At 37.6% G+C, this 16670-nt stretch overlaps 1 protein-coding gene across 1 annotated transcript; it reads right to left on the reverse strand.

Annotated features, from left to right (window-relative positions):
* Positions 1 to 959: 959 nt before the first annotated feature.
* Positions 960 to 5096, reverse strand: LOC108265188 (transmembrane protein 26). Its single transcript, XM_047155321.2, has 3 exons — positions 4903 to 5096; positions 3261 to 3402; positions 960 to 2124 (listed from the first exon to the last, which is right to left on the reverse strand). The coding sequence occupies exons 1-3, from the start codon at positions 5094 to 5096 to the stop codon at positions 1450 to 1452; spliced, it is 1011 nt and encodes a 336-aa protein (XP_047011277.1). The 3' UTR covers positions 960 to 1449.
* Between the last annotated feature and the right edge of the window lie 11574 nt (positions 5097 to 16670).

Here is a 16670-nt window from a genome sequence, read left to right on the forward strand (position 1 = left end):
TCGTGTTGTTCATAAAAGCTGTATGAACAGAGGGTTTTTGCAGCTCTTTAATCAACCCTAGACACACACAAAAATGATTCATTTGATGTTAGCAAGCATGTAGTTGTGCCATGTCTGTCTTTGTTACGGTGGCTTAAACAATATGTGAACACTGCCATCTCATGGTTCTTAAGGCTACTATCCAATTCACACTGTTCCAAACGAGTGTTTTCAAGAATGTTAGAAATAAGTTTTTGATAGTGTTTAATATATATATATATATATATATATATATATATATATATATATATATATATATATATATATTGTCTAAGTGAACATTGTCATTATTTAAAATATTAATAGATAATTATAAAGGTTAAATAATATAAAGGATTTTCTTATGAAAACTCATAAAGTCAAAGCAAACTATGTTGGGCTTTCTGGTTCAACTTTAAGCAATGGCTTGTTTTAAACTGTATAATAAAGGAATACTTAGTGACATTTTATTTTATTGGAAATGGTCTACATCTCATTGGAAGCAACCAAGATCTTGTTCTCTCTATTAGGCATTTACAGTACACAAGATATAGTTGTCTTACAATTGATATTAGCACTAGCTATGAATCTTTTATCTATAGACTTAACTGCTTTAGCCTGCCTATAATTAAATAAAAGGAGCCAGTTAGTAGGAACTTAAATAGAAAGATTTGGTCCTTTAATAGAACATTTGTTTGCTATTTTCCTAATTTAATTGGCACTCTGTAGCTTTTTTGTTTGTCTCCAGCACTAATATTGCTTATTCTGTAATAAAACTCCAGGCAGTGTATAATGAATAACACAGCCAAACCATACAGAACTAAAATGGCACAAAAATGGAAAGTCCCATGAAAGGATTTATTTTAAACTTTTTTAAAATTGGTTCAGTCTGCATTATATCATTATATCAAGTTAGAACAGCAGGCAGGAACAAAGGAATATTGAAAGTTGTAATTATAACTTGGAATATCATGGTGAAAACTGGAATGTCTGAGATATTTAGTGATGTACATAATACAACGTGAGGACACGATGACAAGAATGGCTACTATAAATTTCCCCTCAGTGTGAATGAGTGTCTGACTGGCATCCCATCCAAGGTCTATTCTCTTCTTGTGCCAAGTATTCCTGTGATTGCACTGGATTGATCTCAACCCTGACCAAGGTAACGCAGTTCCTGGAGATGAATGAACTTGTATTGTGATGTGGTAAACTGAAATATCTCCATGAATATTTGATGTCGTAATATTTTAGTGATGCAGAAGCCATGTGAGATGATGTGAAACAATGTGAGGATACAATGATAACACATAGCCTCTTTAACTCTTGATTTTAAGTGAATTTGTTTAACCATGGCTTTCAACTTACTGTTGAAAATCTGTTTACTCACAGTACTATAGATTCTTACCTAATCTTAACCTGAATTTTACATCAAAAACTTTCATTAATACTTTCATTTACCGCTTGGCCACTAGACTCTAAAACTTCAAATCTTTCACCTTCAGCTCTTTCAGTCTGTCTTTGAGGTTCATCAAGTGATCTTTCTCTCCCCCCAGGCCTGTGAAGCTCAAAGTGGACCACGCCAATCCTGTACAGCTCCAGCATAACAATGAGGATGTTCTTACATGTGAAGAAGATCATCAATTGGTTCAGAACATTTTCTCTGAGCATCAGGTAGAGGCGGTACATGAGGAACGGGCCGTCCTGGAGTCCAACAGTAAGAAGAAGGCTCCAGATCTCACTGGAGCAGCAGGAGGTATATGAGCAGGGCAGTAACCCAGGTCTGATGGGTTTAAGATGGAGCTTTGTGTGGAGTTTAGGGGGATTTGTTTGTGTCAAAACCAAAGGGAATTGCATTAAGGCCCAGGAGAAGAGGCTCAGCCCCACAATAATTACAGCATGGTTGGTTTTAACTTGAGGCTCCTTGAAAGTGTCAAAGATGTCCAGGATGTCTGCGCCTAGGCCTACGTAGACCATGAGGAGTTGTGAGAGCTGGTCACGTGACATGTCACCTTTGGGCATGAGCCAGCGGCCTAGTACCAGTATGATAAGCATGGTCTGCTCCAAACCGGCCACCCAGTTCTCAGGTTCCAGATCTGCTAATCCCTAAGAAAGATATACATGAGAGCACAATTATAACCCAAAATCTGGCAAGAAACACAACTGAAGAAGTAAATACACTTTTCCAATGCTGTTATGAAATTCTCACATACAAGCCATATACATAGAGATAGGAAATACCAAACACTCTGAACAGCTTCAACGTTGCAAAGTTTCGACTTTCATGCTAATATCATCATGAATGTCATCTTGCTTGTTATCTTATAGACTGCTGACTCAATCTTTGGTGTAACTTTATGTAACTGCATGGTGTACCTGCATTGCATTCTTGCTGTCTCCACTAATTCTACATTGGCTTTCTCATTAATAAACACATCGCAAATACTACAATACAATCATATTAAATGCTTTTCCTTTAACTTCTTCTCATTGCATTTACTCAAATGTCTAGTCCAGTGTAAATCCCCGGATTCATAAATCCTTGATTTACATCTACAGGGCTTAGTTCGTGCTAGGAGGGCTGTTTGGCCGTTGCTTTCAACATATCAGCAGCAACATGGTAACCCCATCAGAGAGCAAGAGCCAAAAGCCTGTGATGCCTCTCATTTAATCTCACTGTGACAGTTTCAGATCTCTCAGCTTCTGAAAACAGATCAGAGGAAGGATTCTGGGGTTGGGAGCTCTGCTGCGTGAAGATATCAGCAGCTAAAGTGATTATTAGCTGCTTCTGAGGATGATGCAGGCTACAAGCAGCCTACAGGTTAGTCAGACAAATTGCTAATCCTTCTAGAAAGATTTAAAAAAAAAAAAAAAAAAAAAAGATCAATAGGTGGTCATGGAAATGAGGTGAAATCATCACCTTAGCTCGAGTCAGACTGCAGTGTTGACAATCCAGATACACATATACTGTATATGGTTGAATGACTCAAGTGTCACAGCTGACAAACAACACCAAATATCCACCTGCACCTGTATCAACTGCACTTTTTTTGATGATAGGGGAAAAAAAGATCAGGCAGACTTTTGTACAAAAAAAAAAAATGCCACTTTGCCTTTCATATGCAGGCCAATAAGAGTACACATGATGCTGGGTAAGCACTCTGAAATCCCAGGCTCATACAGTACATTGCTTATGATACAGAAAACTGATGTTTCACTCTGAGAAACTTGACGAGACCCACCGCTGCTATGGGGAGATGAGACAGGAGGAGAAAATCAGGTGAAGATGAGTTGATTGGCAGATTGAACTGCAGCAGGTTCAGCTCCAGGAACCAGATGGAGGGAATCACAGTACTGAGATAAAGGAAAACCATAGGAGAGAACCTGCACAGAGGAACATCAGAGAGAGAGAGAGTCAGTGGGGGATTTTCAGCACAATCTTTCAGATTTAGACATGTATTGATCTATGCTTCTTTTCACAAAGCTTGCAGGCAAATTCCCAGATTTTGTTTTTCATTCTTTCATTGTTTATTGCCTGGAGTGGAGGCGGGTTATTTTATCTAAATGTTAATTTCAGGATTTATAGTACTTAATCTTCCAATTATAATGTTGGATAGATAGATAGATAGATAGATAGATAGATAGATAGATAGATAGATAGATAGATAGATAGATAGATAGATAGATTGATTGATAAGTGATTTGGTTTAGGATTAACAATGATCTAGACCACGGAGGCTCTTACTGCTGCCAGAAGGGACTCAATTCAGACTGCAAATTATTCCCATCAGCTATGCAAATCCCTTTAGATACATCCAAGCCTCTCTGGAGAAGAGAAGTGAGACTTCAAAGTGTGTGTGAGCGAGAGAAAATGAAGAGAGCACAGTGTCAAGAAACTAGAATGTGAAAAAAAGAGAAAATGAGTAGGAAAATGGGAGCAAATGAAGGCCAGAAACATCATGAGCTCTGAGTTGGTTACAGGTCCAAAGACAGTGGAGGCGGTCAGGAGCTAGAGATATTCAACATTGAAATCTCCAGTGATATGATTTTGCTTGACAAGTTTTTAAAAAGTGATTGAGATGCGATCATGAGTTCATTATGTAAATGTAGACATTATAAAAACACTGTGAGCTGAAATATTAACAGCAGTATTAATAGAAGCATCACTTGGACACAAAGAAGTTACAGAGGAGAGATGTGTGCTCTACTGTCACAAGAAAAGAAAATCAGTATACCATGGTACTGTGATTTTGGGGTGCCTCAATTAAACTAGAATTTTTACTTTTTTTCCCCCATTTTCTCCCTAATTTAATCTTGGGAACTTCCCACCTACCACTCAGCGCTCCCCTATCAGACAACATCTACCAACCGGGGAGGCTAAAGGTCATTGTGCGTCCTCTGAGGCATGAGAAGCCAGCCAGTGCATCTCAAAGTGCTGCTCTCCCAGGGCTATGTCATTAGGCACATGAGCACACCCAGAGGAAAGCGTTATCTACCCTCTTCCATATACACAAGCTCAGAGATGCCCATGATTGGCTAGTGTCACTCTGATTGACAGGGAGATAGTAATGCTCCTCCTACCCAGACAGCATGGCCTATTTTAATCTCTTGGATTCCCGGCCACAGATAGTTATGAATTTGAAATCATGAACTCCTGAACACTAAGCCATTTCTGACATCCAGTCAAGAAGAAAAAGCTTATACTGTATGTGATATAGGTTAAAGGATTTGGTATGGACAGGCTAGTTGATCTGACACTATGTGATGTGAAGTGCTCAACAGATTAATGTATCATTAGCTGTTTCTAAAGGTAGAGTTTCTTTAATAAACGTAACAGTCCAACATCCTGCTTAGAAATAACACCAAATCCAAATCAAATGTCACCATTTCCACTCTGCGTTGCGGGTGCATTTGATTGTAACAGCCATCTCTACTCCCAGCAGTGCCACGCCCATCAGCAGCAGCCAATAGCAGGGCTCACCCTTCACCACCACAACACGCCACACCGTCACGATGCCATGCACTGCGAACAGGAAACGACTTAGCAGAGCCAAAAGGACATCCATAACTCTGCGCATTGTCCCGTCTTTGCACTCTGGGAAGAGGGGGAATACATTATTCTCTCTGAGAGTCATTATGTCTAGTAAATACACTTCCAGCAAGGAGGTTTTTCAACAGTTTTATTACAGTTTTATCATTATTAGTGCCACATATAAAACAAAAAGGTTGCGGAATGGCAGTTAAATAAGGCAATGAATATATTAAATAAATGTTCAGCCAAACACCTCAGTCTTTGAATTTCAAGAGTAACGGTCCACTCTCAGATCCTAATGGGGCTTTAAATTAGTGCTGTATTAAAAGCAGGTCCTTTTCTGTTCACGGATACCCTTTTTACTCATTTCTAAACAGTTTAAATAAATAAAAACTCAAATAAATAATGTATATTGTATCATAGTAAAGGCAAACTATTGAATGCAAGAAGTTTATATCAGAACATAAAGACATTTAACACAACATTGAAAATCATACAAACCACATTAAAATATGTAATCTAAATATTTAAATAATTGGATCACTGATTAATTGTCCTTGACTGGACAACTTATGCACATTAACAATACAGTGATCATTCCTGAGATGCATGAAAGAAGAAGAAGAAGAAGAAATAGAAGAAGGAAAAGAGAATGACAATGAAGAAAACAAAATGAGAAGAAGAAGAACAAGAAGAGGAAGGAATACAGTGCAATACAGATAGAAGAAGAAGAAGAGGAAGAAGAAGAAGAAGAAGAAGAAGAAGAAGAAGAAGAAGAAGAAGAAGAAGAAAAATAGAAAAATTAGTTGAAGGAGAGAAAGGAATAGAATATAAGAAGGAAGAAGAGGACAAAGAAGAAAAAGAAATAGAATAGAATAAAATAGAATAACTGTATTTAATAATTAAACATATTCTAACACTAGACAATCAGAGCATTATCTTAGGAATGCCATGAAGTAATGACAGATGCATTTTTTACACAGTGTTTTTGTTTTTAATTTATTAACCAATTGAGACGTGCAAGGTCAAGGTCAGCACTGTTCAAAATGTAGCTATCAGAAGATATATCAATTAAATTATAAGATTACGTCAATATAGGTAAGATTGAATACTCACCCAGTGAATACTAAAACCAAGGAACAAAGTTCAGAACTCAAGTGAATGTCCCTCTGATAAAGTCTCTCTCTCTTACATCTGTCTAGCTTTAAAACAACATCCCCTATCAACCCCCCAGGAGTGCGTGTGTGCGTGTGTGTCTGTGTGTGTGTGTGTGTGTGTGTGTGTGTGTGTGTGTGTGTGTGTGTGTGTGAGTGTGTGTGTGTGTGTGTGTGTGTGTGTGTGTGTGTGTGTGTGTGTGTGTGTGTGCATTATCATTATTGTGCTGCTGATAAAATTTCCTGTTGCTTTATGAGCATCAGTCATGATGTCATCTTTAAGGGCCTCGAGAACAAAATAGGTGCTAAAAAAGAAAGAAAGAAAGAAAAAAAGAAAGAAAGAAAGAAAGAAAGAAAGAAAGAAAGAAATTCCTATGTAATACTTTATGAATATGTGCATTAAATATACAGACACTAATCTGAAAAATACCAGTTATGATTTAGCACATATTATTAACATTTTTGAATATCCAGCATGCAATATATGTACCAGACAAATATAATTATGACCTATTGGAGAGGCTGCTATTATGTAAGGGATAACAAGAACTGACTTTGTTGCACAATGTTAAATGTAGTTATAAACTGAGAAAAAAGTATTATGTGTTATCCTTTAATTAACGCAGAAATATAATCCTTGGTGAATAGCTGTGGCATGATAAGAATAAAACACTGGAGCGTACTTTTACAGGAAAACAAAAAACTTCTTTTGTCTTTGGCTGCATCACACCACTCCACTGTTGATTATTTTCTTATAACAGCATCTCCTGTTTTATTCTTTACATAAATCAAGTGTAGTAGCACTTCCTATGAATTCATTGTGCATAATGCATTGTAAAAGCTTTTATAACATGTTATATAGCATAGACACATTATAATGTATTATTCATTATTCTGTATAAAATATATAATCTGTATATTCTGCTCAAAGTTATAGTTATATGAATGCCATTTCATAAATCATGAGTTTATGATTTGATGATGTCATAATATCTATTCATAAATACATTGTACATAGTAATGTTGTAATGCCTTGTAAAAACAGACTGTGGTTATACAGTATGTATGCTACAAGTTATAATGCATTATAACATACAGCTTTTTTCAAATTGTACTTGTATAAGGTGATATTGTCTGTATATAGAGTGAGTGATTTTACTTACACATCTGGATTTAACAGAACTTAACTTGCACTAATGTGAACCTCAGGATTAGACTGGTATATGTGCTGTGTAATTTTAATGTTTGTTTACAAATCTAACCATATTTATGTGGTGTATTATGAAAAATTGATGTCCGTTCAGGTGGACAGGACAGAGTAATGCATTTGAAAGTTGTTTTGAGTAATCTACAGGCAGGCACAACTGGCAGGATGTGATAACATGCTCTGCATTCAGCCCTCAAACGCAGTGGAAAAACGGGTGGAGGACTTAAAAGAGAAGGAAAAAGGAGGAGAGTTGTAGTGAAGTTAAAGCTATACACCCTTATTATCTGTTCCAGGCTGCTGGTGTGATTTCCTATCAGATTTTACAATGTAACAGCTTTGTAATATGTGTATAGTGTGTACATTTAGATCAGGTGTATTTAACTCAAATTTGTGATGGTCCAGTTACATAAAATGTCTTTCTTAGAAAGAATGAATGAATGAATGCCTTTTATTGTCACTATACATATGTACAATGAAATGAAGAGCCACTCCTTTTTGTTCCGTGCAAACATGTACATTCAATACACAAGAAGAATAAACAGATAATACACAGATAAATAAACAAGATAAATAAACAAAATAAATAAACAAGATATACAAGATATGCAAGATAGATATGCAAGATAGATATTGGGGTGGATGGGGGAGGTACTATGAAATGCACAGTTTTGAGACATTATAGACATATGCTGTGGACTCAGTACATGTTTGTTTATCATGGTAATAGCTTTCGGGAAGAAACTATTCCTAAAGGTTCCGATAAGCAACTATAGTAACCCGGCTGAATTCCCACAAGAGTTACATTTTAATTCTTAATTATTAATGATTCGTTCATAGCTATAAATAGGACATTTTTAATAGTTATGTTTTGTTTCGCAGTGACAATTCATGTTACCATTTCAACTAGCACCATAGAATGCACATGACTGTTTTCTTTTTTTAATTCCACTTAAACCCTTTCCCACAGAAAGTTTGACCAATCCTACCCACTCCTGCAGTTATTATATTTGATTGCACCTGGCCATGATATTTTCTAACAAACTTGGTTGGCTCTATTTCCCCAAATATAACAAATTATTCATTTAAACCACCATGACTTGCTGTGAGCAGGAAAAAACACATTTTGTAGCCAGAAGCTGAATGAATAAATGTTGTAATTGAGTTGCACAGATCCATATATTCCCATGTTAATGAACATAGCCTTGGTTTGTGCCTCATATCTAACTTAAATTAAAAACCGCCCACTCCTGAGACTGTTTTTTGTCTCAATACACAGCTCTACTGAAGAGATGAGACAGATAAGTCTATTTTGAACTCTGTGCATTCATTTTTAAACATTCTTTTTTCATCCTGAACCTTTTTTAACAAGTCATGTTGTGATTTCATTGATCAGACCAGAAAGGGAAAATGAAAAAGAAAGAAAAAAATAATAAATCCTAGCTTTAGCTCTCTTTCTCTGCAGCTAGACTGTGGTGCGATGAGTTCCTTTTAGCTAAATATTTTAAATAAATGCATGTGATTGGATAAGTTAAACAGACGATCTGCTACAGAAGCTGCAATGGTTCATGTTTAGAACTATATTTAGTTGTTGAACTATGCCTATTTTTGGTCATATGTTTATTGGTTCTGCTACAGTATTTTTTTCAGGTGAAATAATCTGCTGGGTTGACATCCAGACTGCAGTCCACCAGTTGACAACTTCTGTTGTATAGGGTGTCCAATTAAATATGCTAAATATTACTTTATTTGAAATAAAACAATGTCCTTTTTAGAGCTTCTCAGAATCACAATTCTCTTTTTATGGATGTTATCAAATGACCTTGTTCTGTGTCAGTGTGAAATAGCATTTTAGAACAAACGAGGAATTCATTAAATGATTAACTGAGGGAAGATAAGCTTTTTCAATAAGTTCTTGTTTATAAAGGAACACTCTAGCATTCCTTTCAGCCTAATCTCTGTAGTGAATGTTCAATTACAGCAAGAAGTAATGCCAACATTTTCCCATGTACTGAGAAAATAATGGAAATCTCATTTGTGGAATGGAAAAATGGACATTTCTGAATTCATTCAATAATTGTCTGTCAAAAAGTATGCTTTATAGAATGCTTGAGTAAACCCTTCTTTCAGACATGGCACTACTTGTTCACAGGGAAGAGTCTGTGCTTGTGCATTGTAGTTGTGTGGATCTGTTCTTAACTTGAGACCACACAACCTTTATCTGATAAGCTCCCAGTACTTTACTGTAGAGATACATGGGCTATTCACCTAATAATTCTTTAATCTTAAGGTGATATGCCACCAAATCTGCTTATCATCTACTTCGCTGCCTGTATGTATATCCAAATAACTAGGCATCTAGCCTAATTGTAGCCTAATCACCCATCTCTGACTCTGATTATGTTAGCCTGGCTTCAAAAGCACAACAAGAGAGACAGAATAGATCCAAAGGACGATGTAAAATCTCTTAAGAATGAGAGAGCGTCTAATACTCAAACGTGCACAAAGATACAAAGCCGAAAGCACAGTTTGATGTATGTGTAGCCACCGAACTAAGAAAATGCTAAATGCAGAGAATGCCTTTAACAATAACCATGTAAGTGTAGATTAATAATCCAACTGTTAAATAAATCAGTTCCCAAAATGACCGGCGTATAGTCAAAGACCAATTTTTGGGGTGCAAGGAATTTAGGACAATCACAACAATAATTAATGACAGAGCATGCTGAACAGCACAAACACATAATAATAATAATAATAATAATAATAATAATAATAATAATAATAATAATAATAATAATAATAATAATAATAATTCCTTAGATTTATATAGCGCTTTTCTAGGCACTCAAAGCGCTTTACATTGTATGGGGGGGAAATCTCCTCAACCACCACCAGTGTGTAGCATCCACCTTGATGATGCAATGGCAGCCATAGTGCACCAGAACACCCACCACACACCAGCTATTGGTGGAGAGGAGAGGAGAGTAATGTTGCCAATTCAGGAATGGAGATTATTAAGGGGCCAAGATAGATAAGGGCCAATCTATCACATCACCAAAATGCCAAATGTAATAAATGCCTTTACACCTCCTTTGTAAGTGCATTTCAACCATGTAGAAATTCCTGTTCATGGTATTCATCCATGCGCAAACAGAGGTGGTGAATAGAAATTAAGTTTAAAAATGCTGGTGTATTCCTTTCTCAGTAATTCAGCCATAAAAAAGTAAACAACCTTAATTTACTTGTAAATTGAGCATTCTGATACTGTACCATCTACAGGAGTGAGAGGTACATTTGAGTTTAGGAATCTGTAGTGCTGCGGGCTTCACATGGGAACATTAGTTCAGGAAAAGACTGACTGTCAGGTTAGATTTCAAGAGAGGACAAATGGTGTTTGTGCAGCAGTTTGAGTGGCCATTAATTCTGTCCATTAAGAAGCCCTTTGCTTTCCCACCCAGTCACCTCCAACTGCCTCTGCCGTTAACAGGCTCTGTCTAGAATGGGGCAGTCGCATCATGGATGGAGTCATCAGCATTTTTATGAGGTAGGAGAATCGGAAATGGCAACGTCGTTATAGCAGACTGGCAGATATCTCTCTACAGCTTTGAGGTGGTGCTTAAATTGGCCTTTCTACAATCACTGGATCATCTTTGAAGAGTTTTCTCCACATGTGAGGTAAAAGTCCAAGGGTATGCATTTTAATGGATATTTGCACACATTTGTCTTCAAGAATCGGTTGTAAGTGGTTTTAAAATAAATTTCACCCAGTGCAAATGGGTCATATGAGACAAAATTGTTTGTTTAGTATAAATCTGCTTAAACTGCTTTTGTTTTTTGGGCTGTGCATATTCTCCATACTTAAATAATGCAAAAATAACCAAAACATGCTAACCCAAAATATTATAAATCACAGATTCAGGACAGAGATCCAATGGATATCTCCCTTTAAAATACAAATGCAGTATGTACACATTCATATTAAAGACCATTGGAATTACAGATCCTAAATTATGACACAAACTTGAGGCAAATAATGATTGTGAAAGAAAAACAGTAAATATCATCATACTATAACATTGTAGTGATGGCAATAGGTAGTAAAACAAAAGTAATTTTGATTTATATCAAACATCAGGCACTCAACAGGCACTTTATCAAAGAAACATTAAAATGTCCATGCCTTCATTAAAACCCCTCAGTGCTAGTGTGTCCACCCATCCATCCATTTTCTATATCGCTTATCCTACAGGGTCGTGGGGAACCTGGAGCCTATCCCAGGGAGCATGTGGTACAAGGTGGGGTAAACCCTGGACGGGGGTGCCAATCCATGGCAGGGCACAATCACATACACATTCACACACCCATTCATACACTACGGACACTTTGGACATGCCAATCCAAAGAACCCGGAAAAACCCACATGGAGATGAAGAGAGCAAACACACATCCAGTATGCTGAGCTCAGAATCAAACCAAGGATCCTGGAGCTGTGAAATGGCAACACTATCCACTGTGTCACCCCACAAAATATCAGTTGTTACACTGTTTACCATTTGCACATTTATAATTCCCAATAGATAATTCACTGAGAAAACACCAGATGTGGCAAATCAGCTATGCCTAAAATGTTTTGTAGATTGGCGAGTCTTTGTATACAATGTGATGCTTATCCAGATGTTTTGTACAAGACTGATCACTGACAATAATATTTACATGCTTCCTTTGGCTACTGGAGAATATAGTTAGAAAACAAGCAACCTTACTGCTAACTAGGTTTGTCCTAGAAAAAATGTCAAGGTGATATCTGAGAGCAGAAAGAGTCAACACGTATTGATCATCTTATTGAACCAAATAATCTGACTCACTGACAAGAGTCTGACTGGATAATTGCCTGAATTAGCAGATGCACAGGTGTTCCTAATAAAGTGGATGGTGAATGTAATATCCCATTGCCAACAAAGACATTGGCTGCGTCCGAAATTGCGTACTGTGACAGTATGTACTGAATTTGATGCAGTACGGATGCATTGTACGGCCATCAAAACAGTACGTACTAATCTGTATGTGTGTGTATTATGACTACAATCCCGGACATTCTACATCCCCCATGTTAGCATTGTTGTGTGACCTCCAAAGTCATCACAAACACAAAAAAATTAAACAAGTTAACAGTTTATTCGGGTATTGTTAAAAAAAAAAAAAAAAAAAGTCCTGTTTAACCAAGGTTTAATACGTAAAAAGAGGCAACGCTGTCTTCCGTGATTGTTTTTCTGAGCTCGTTCACACCAGTCCCTTTGCATTATGGGATTGTTTGACTCGCGTAGTGAGCATCGGTTGCATAATGCAATATCCCACCGGAAGCAGTACGTCATCCGGGTATTTCTCACCAACTGTTTCTCGCTTACTGAGAATTCGGACGTACTACCTCTTTGGCGTACTGCTTTTTGCCTACTGTATAGTAGGTACGTATGCTGTTTCGGATGCAGCCATTATCTATGTATGGTGACAAGGAAAAATGGTCCAGTTGAAAGTTGCATAAACTCTATTTTCCCTATAGCTCATATAATGTGACTCAGTAACTGGTCATTTAATTCGTGGGATTCGTGGAATCAGGAATCTGTTCCTAAAAATATCACTAATCACCTGTGTAATAACACATGACAACCGATAGAGGACAGGGTCACACTCTGGAAATAAAATCCAAAAGGAATTAAGCAGTCACATGATAAACCTAGGAGCACATGTCTAAACACAGATTTAAGAAAATAACAGAGGAAATGGGAGGGCCTCTAGAGGACAAGGATGGGAAAGACTGCGATTTTGCCAGGCTCTCTGATTGGGCCCAGGGGACTGGATAAATTCCTACAACCCATGCTCAGCTTCAGTGCCCTGACAGCAGTGCAAGTTAATTTCCAATTTTCTCCTCGGTCCTGCTTCCTCTTTAATTCACGCTCATTAGACTGAGCTCCCTGCTCCAGCATGAGCGAATGCGCCAGGGTCAGACAGACAAAAGACAAGGCACGCACGACAGCAGCGTTTGCACTTCTGTGTAATATGTTCAATTAACTTTGGACAATGCAGCTTATTTGTGCACACCACTAAAGGAAGCAGTCAGTCTTCCCACGTTTGTATTGCAAATAAGGAGCAGGTGTAAAATATAATTAACAACCAAGTTGGCCCTTAGAGACGAAGCAGAAGGAAATAATGAACATGGATTTTACTGTGCCAGAGCATAGAGTGGAAGAACACTAGATCTGCAGTAAAAGTGCTGAATGTGTGATCAGATTTTTTTAGTATTACATTTAAGTATCAAACACAAGGCAAGGCCATGACCTAATGCTTATGAGAGTAAAAAAGGCTACTGTAGTCATATAATTAGATTCAAACCAAAGACTGGAGTCAATAATCACACCAAAAATATTTCTCTGCTGCACATTATGTAACTAAAATGCTGTCAAGAGTTTACTACCTAATTAGAAAACTTACTTCTAGCTTACTCTTCATAAACAGACTTCATACTTCCCACAAAACATATATTTGCTTCTTTTATCAAGCAAATAAAAATCTCTTGTGATGAGAATTTACAGGATTGAGACTAAACAGCTGTGTGGCCTAATCAGTGTGAGGCTAATCAGATAAAAATGACTTCAATTTGCTAAGGAGCATAAATATTGGACTGTGGAGCAATGGAAAAAGGTCATGTGGTCTGATGAGAATTAATCTATACCAAAGTGATGGTGCATCAGGGTAAGAAGGGAAGTGCATGAAGTGATGCACCCATCATGCATAGTGCCTAGTGTATAAGCCTCTGGAGGCAGTGTTATGATCCGGGGTTACTTCAGTTGGTCAGGTCTAGGCTCAGCAACATTATGTGGCAATAAAGTGAAGTCAGCTGATTCCTGAATGTACTGAATGAGCAGGTTATCCCATCAATGGATTTTTTTTCTTCCCTGACAGCACAGGCATATTCCAGGATGACAATGCCAAAATTCATTGGGCTCAAATTGTGAAAGAGAGGTTCAGGGAGCATGGGGAATCATTTTCACACATGAATTGGCCCCCACAGAGTCCTGACCTTAACCCCACTGAAAGTCTTTGGGATGTGCTGGAGAAGACTTCAATACAACCTCAATACAAGATCTCGGCCCAAAATAAATGCAACTCTGGATGGAAATAAATGATGCCACGTTGCACAAGGTTGTCGAAACAATTCCACGATGAATGCGTGCTGTAATGAATATGTGCTGTGGTACAATGAAATGTTAGAGTGAGCAGCCTTTTTTCTTGGCTAGTGTTCATGCATGACAGTGGCAAACAACAAATCAATTAGCATCATTTGAGCTGAGATTTTTACAATTCTATAAAGGTTAGGTAAGATGCAATAAAGCAAAAAAAATCGAAACAAATGATTCCTCTGACCAATCCTATGGCACATGCTGTCCAGTGTTTCTTCTGTTTACCACTCACAACTTAAGTTCCTACATGCAGTTAGTTTCCATTTACTGTTTGTATTATGAAGAAAAATAAAGCTTGTAGGGAAGTAGTAGAGATCGTTCGTGCCTCTGGTGAGTCTATTTAGCTAGTAGATATAGCTTTTTTTGCTAATCAGCTAACAAAGCTAGTACAAACCTAGCATGTAATATATAAATTGAGCAACTAATTTTCAGTAGTTAGCTTGTATAGCTTGTATACTTAGTACCTTTTTCCAACTGAACTAAAAACAAAAAAGCTAATGCATGGCCACAACTGATAAAAGTAGCAGTGTCTATGACAAAGCAACCTGCTAGTGCTTGCTTGCATGAACCTAGCTGAACTGGTAGCTGCTGTTGTGTTCATGCAGTGATCACTAACATTCTTGGTGCTTACAGAGAATTTCAGCCCTAAAATCCATTATAATAATGTGTAGATCGTTTTATATGATGTACCATGCAAGGTATGAAAATACAAAAAATGTGTGCCAATGTTTTTCTGTGATCATCAAATCCAAATTGCAAATCTCAAACACATGTGTGGGAAATACTGCTCATCCCTGCCTGAGACAGTCCTGGGATTTAAGATCCCCTGTCTCCACTTTGTGTGCATTTGAATTCTTTACAGAGCTCTTATTAGCTGGGATATGGAACAGAAGAGGTGGAAAAGAGTAAAGATGACAAATATATATACATTCTGTGGAGGATGGCTCAGTCTTAAGAGACTTGATTATAGTGCTAGCTTAGAGCTACCTGAGAGCAATATATTACAGGTGTATTCATTTGCCTTATTCAGAGGAACTCCATTCACACTGATCCACTGACTTGGATTACATCTGTCTACTTGTACCTGTTTCACATAAGCTTTGAGTAAGATATCCTTCTCATATTGAGGTATTCCTTCTCTCATTTTGCTCTTGTCTCACTCTTTCTGTCTTTCTGCCTCTTTTTGTGACACAGTCATCCATCTCCATCAATCAACACCACAGGAGGAAGTGGAGAGAATCAGGATGCTATGCTATTGCTCTAGGTCATGGCCATTTGAAGAACAAATGAGCAAGATGAATTAGAGCCCCAATGAGACAATTGGATAGATGGGGGAGGGAGGGAGGGAGGGAATGAGATAATGAAAGAGGGAGGAAATGAGAGAACGATAGAGGATTAAATTATTTGACAGGCACTATCACAGCAGCTGTATGTCTGCATGAGCAGGACAGAGCAGTCCACCAAAGCAAATACACACTTTTTTTGCCAGAAAAATAAGACTCGCTGCAATGCTATAGTACATTATATACAGCTGAGCTGGATGACAGGAATAAAGCATTTCAATCAAATAATCGTTGTGCTTTGATGATTAAATTTAGCAAAAATGTGTGGTGGCCTGGGAAAGCCCTGCACATTATCAAATATTTACATTTTTATACCATATATAGTTAATTAAATGATTTAAGTCTATTGAAAGGTGCTAATAGATTTATGGGAAAACAGCATTACTGTCAAAATGTAAAGAATTTTAAGTTTACAATAAAAAAAAAAAACCTGGGGGCACAGTGGCTTAGTGGTTTGCAGGTTTGCCTCGCATCCTCGGGGGCGGGGGCTCAAATCCTACCTCCACCCTGTGTGCACAGAGCCTGCATATTCTCCCTGTGCTTCTGGGGCTTCCTCCGGGTACTCTGGTTTTCTCCCCCAGTCCAAAGACATGCATTGTAGGCTGAATAGCATTTCCAAATTGTCCATAGTGTGTGAGTGTGTGTGCAGTTGGCACCTCTTTCAGGGTGTCCCCCACCTTG

This window comes from Ictalurus punctatus, chromosome 5, assembly GCF_001660625.3.
Source record: "Ictalurus punctatus breed USDA103 chromosome 5, Coco_2.0, whole genome shotgun sequence".
NCBI classification, from domain to species: domain Eukaryota; kingdom Metazoa; phylum Chordata; class Actinopteri; order Siluriformes; family Ictaluridae; genus Ictalurus; species Ictalurus punctatus.

What these genes read in the sequence shown, in the direction of transcription:
- LOC108265188 (XM_047155321.2), bottom strand. Translation starts at nt 5,096, where the DNA reads ATGCGCAGAGTTATGGATGTCCTTTTGGCTCTGCTAAGTCGTTTCCTG. An exon ending in CGCAACGCAGAGTGGAAATG is followed by an intron (nt 3,403 to 4,902) that starts GTGACATTTGAT and finishes TCCTCTGTGCAG; the next exon opens with GTTCTCTCCTATGGTTTTCC. An exon ending in CTCATCTCCCCATAGCAGCG is followed by an intron (nt 2,125 to 3,260) that starts GTGGGTCTCGTC and finishes TATCTTTCTTAG; the next exon opens with GGATTAGCAGATCTGGAACC.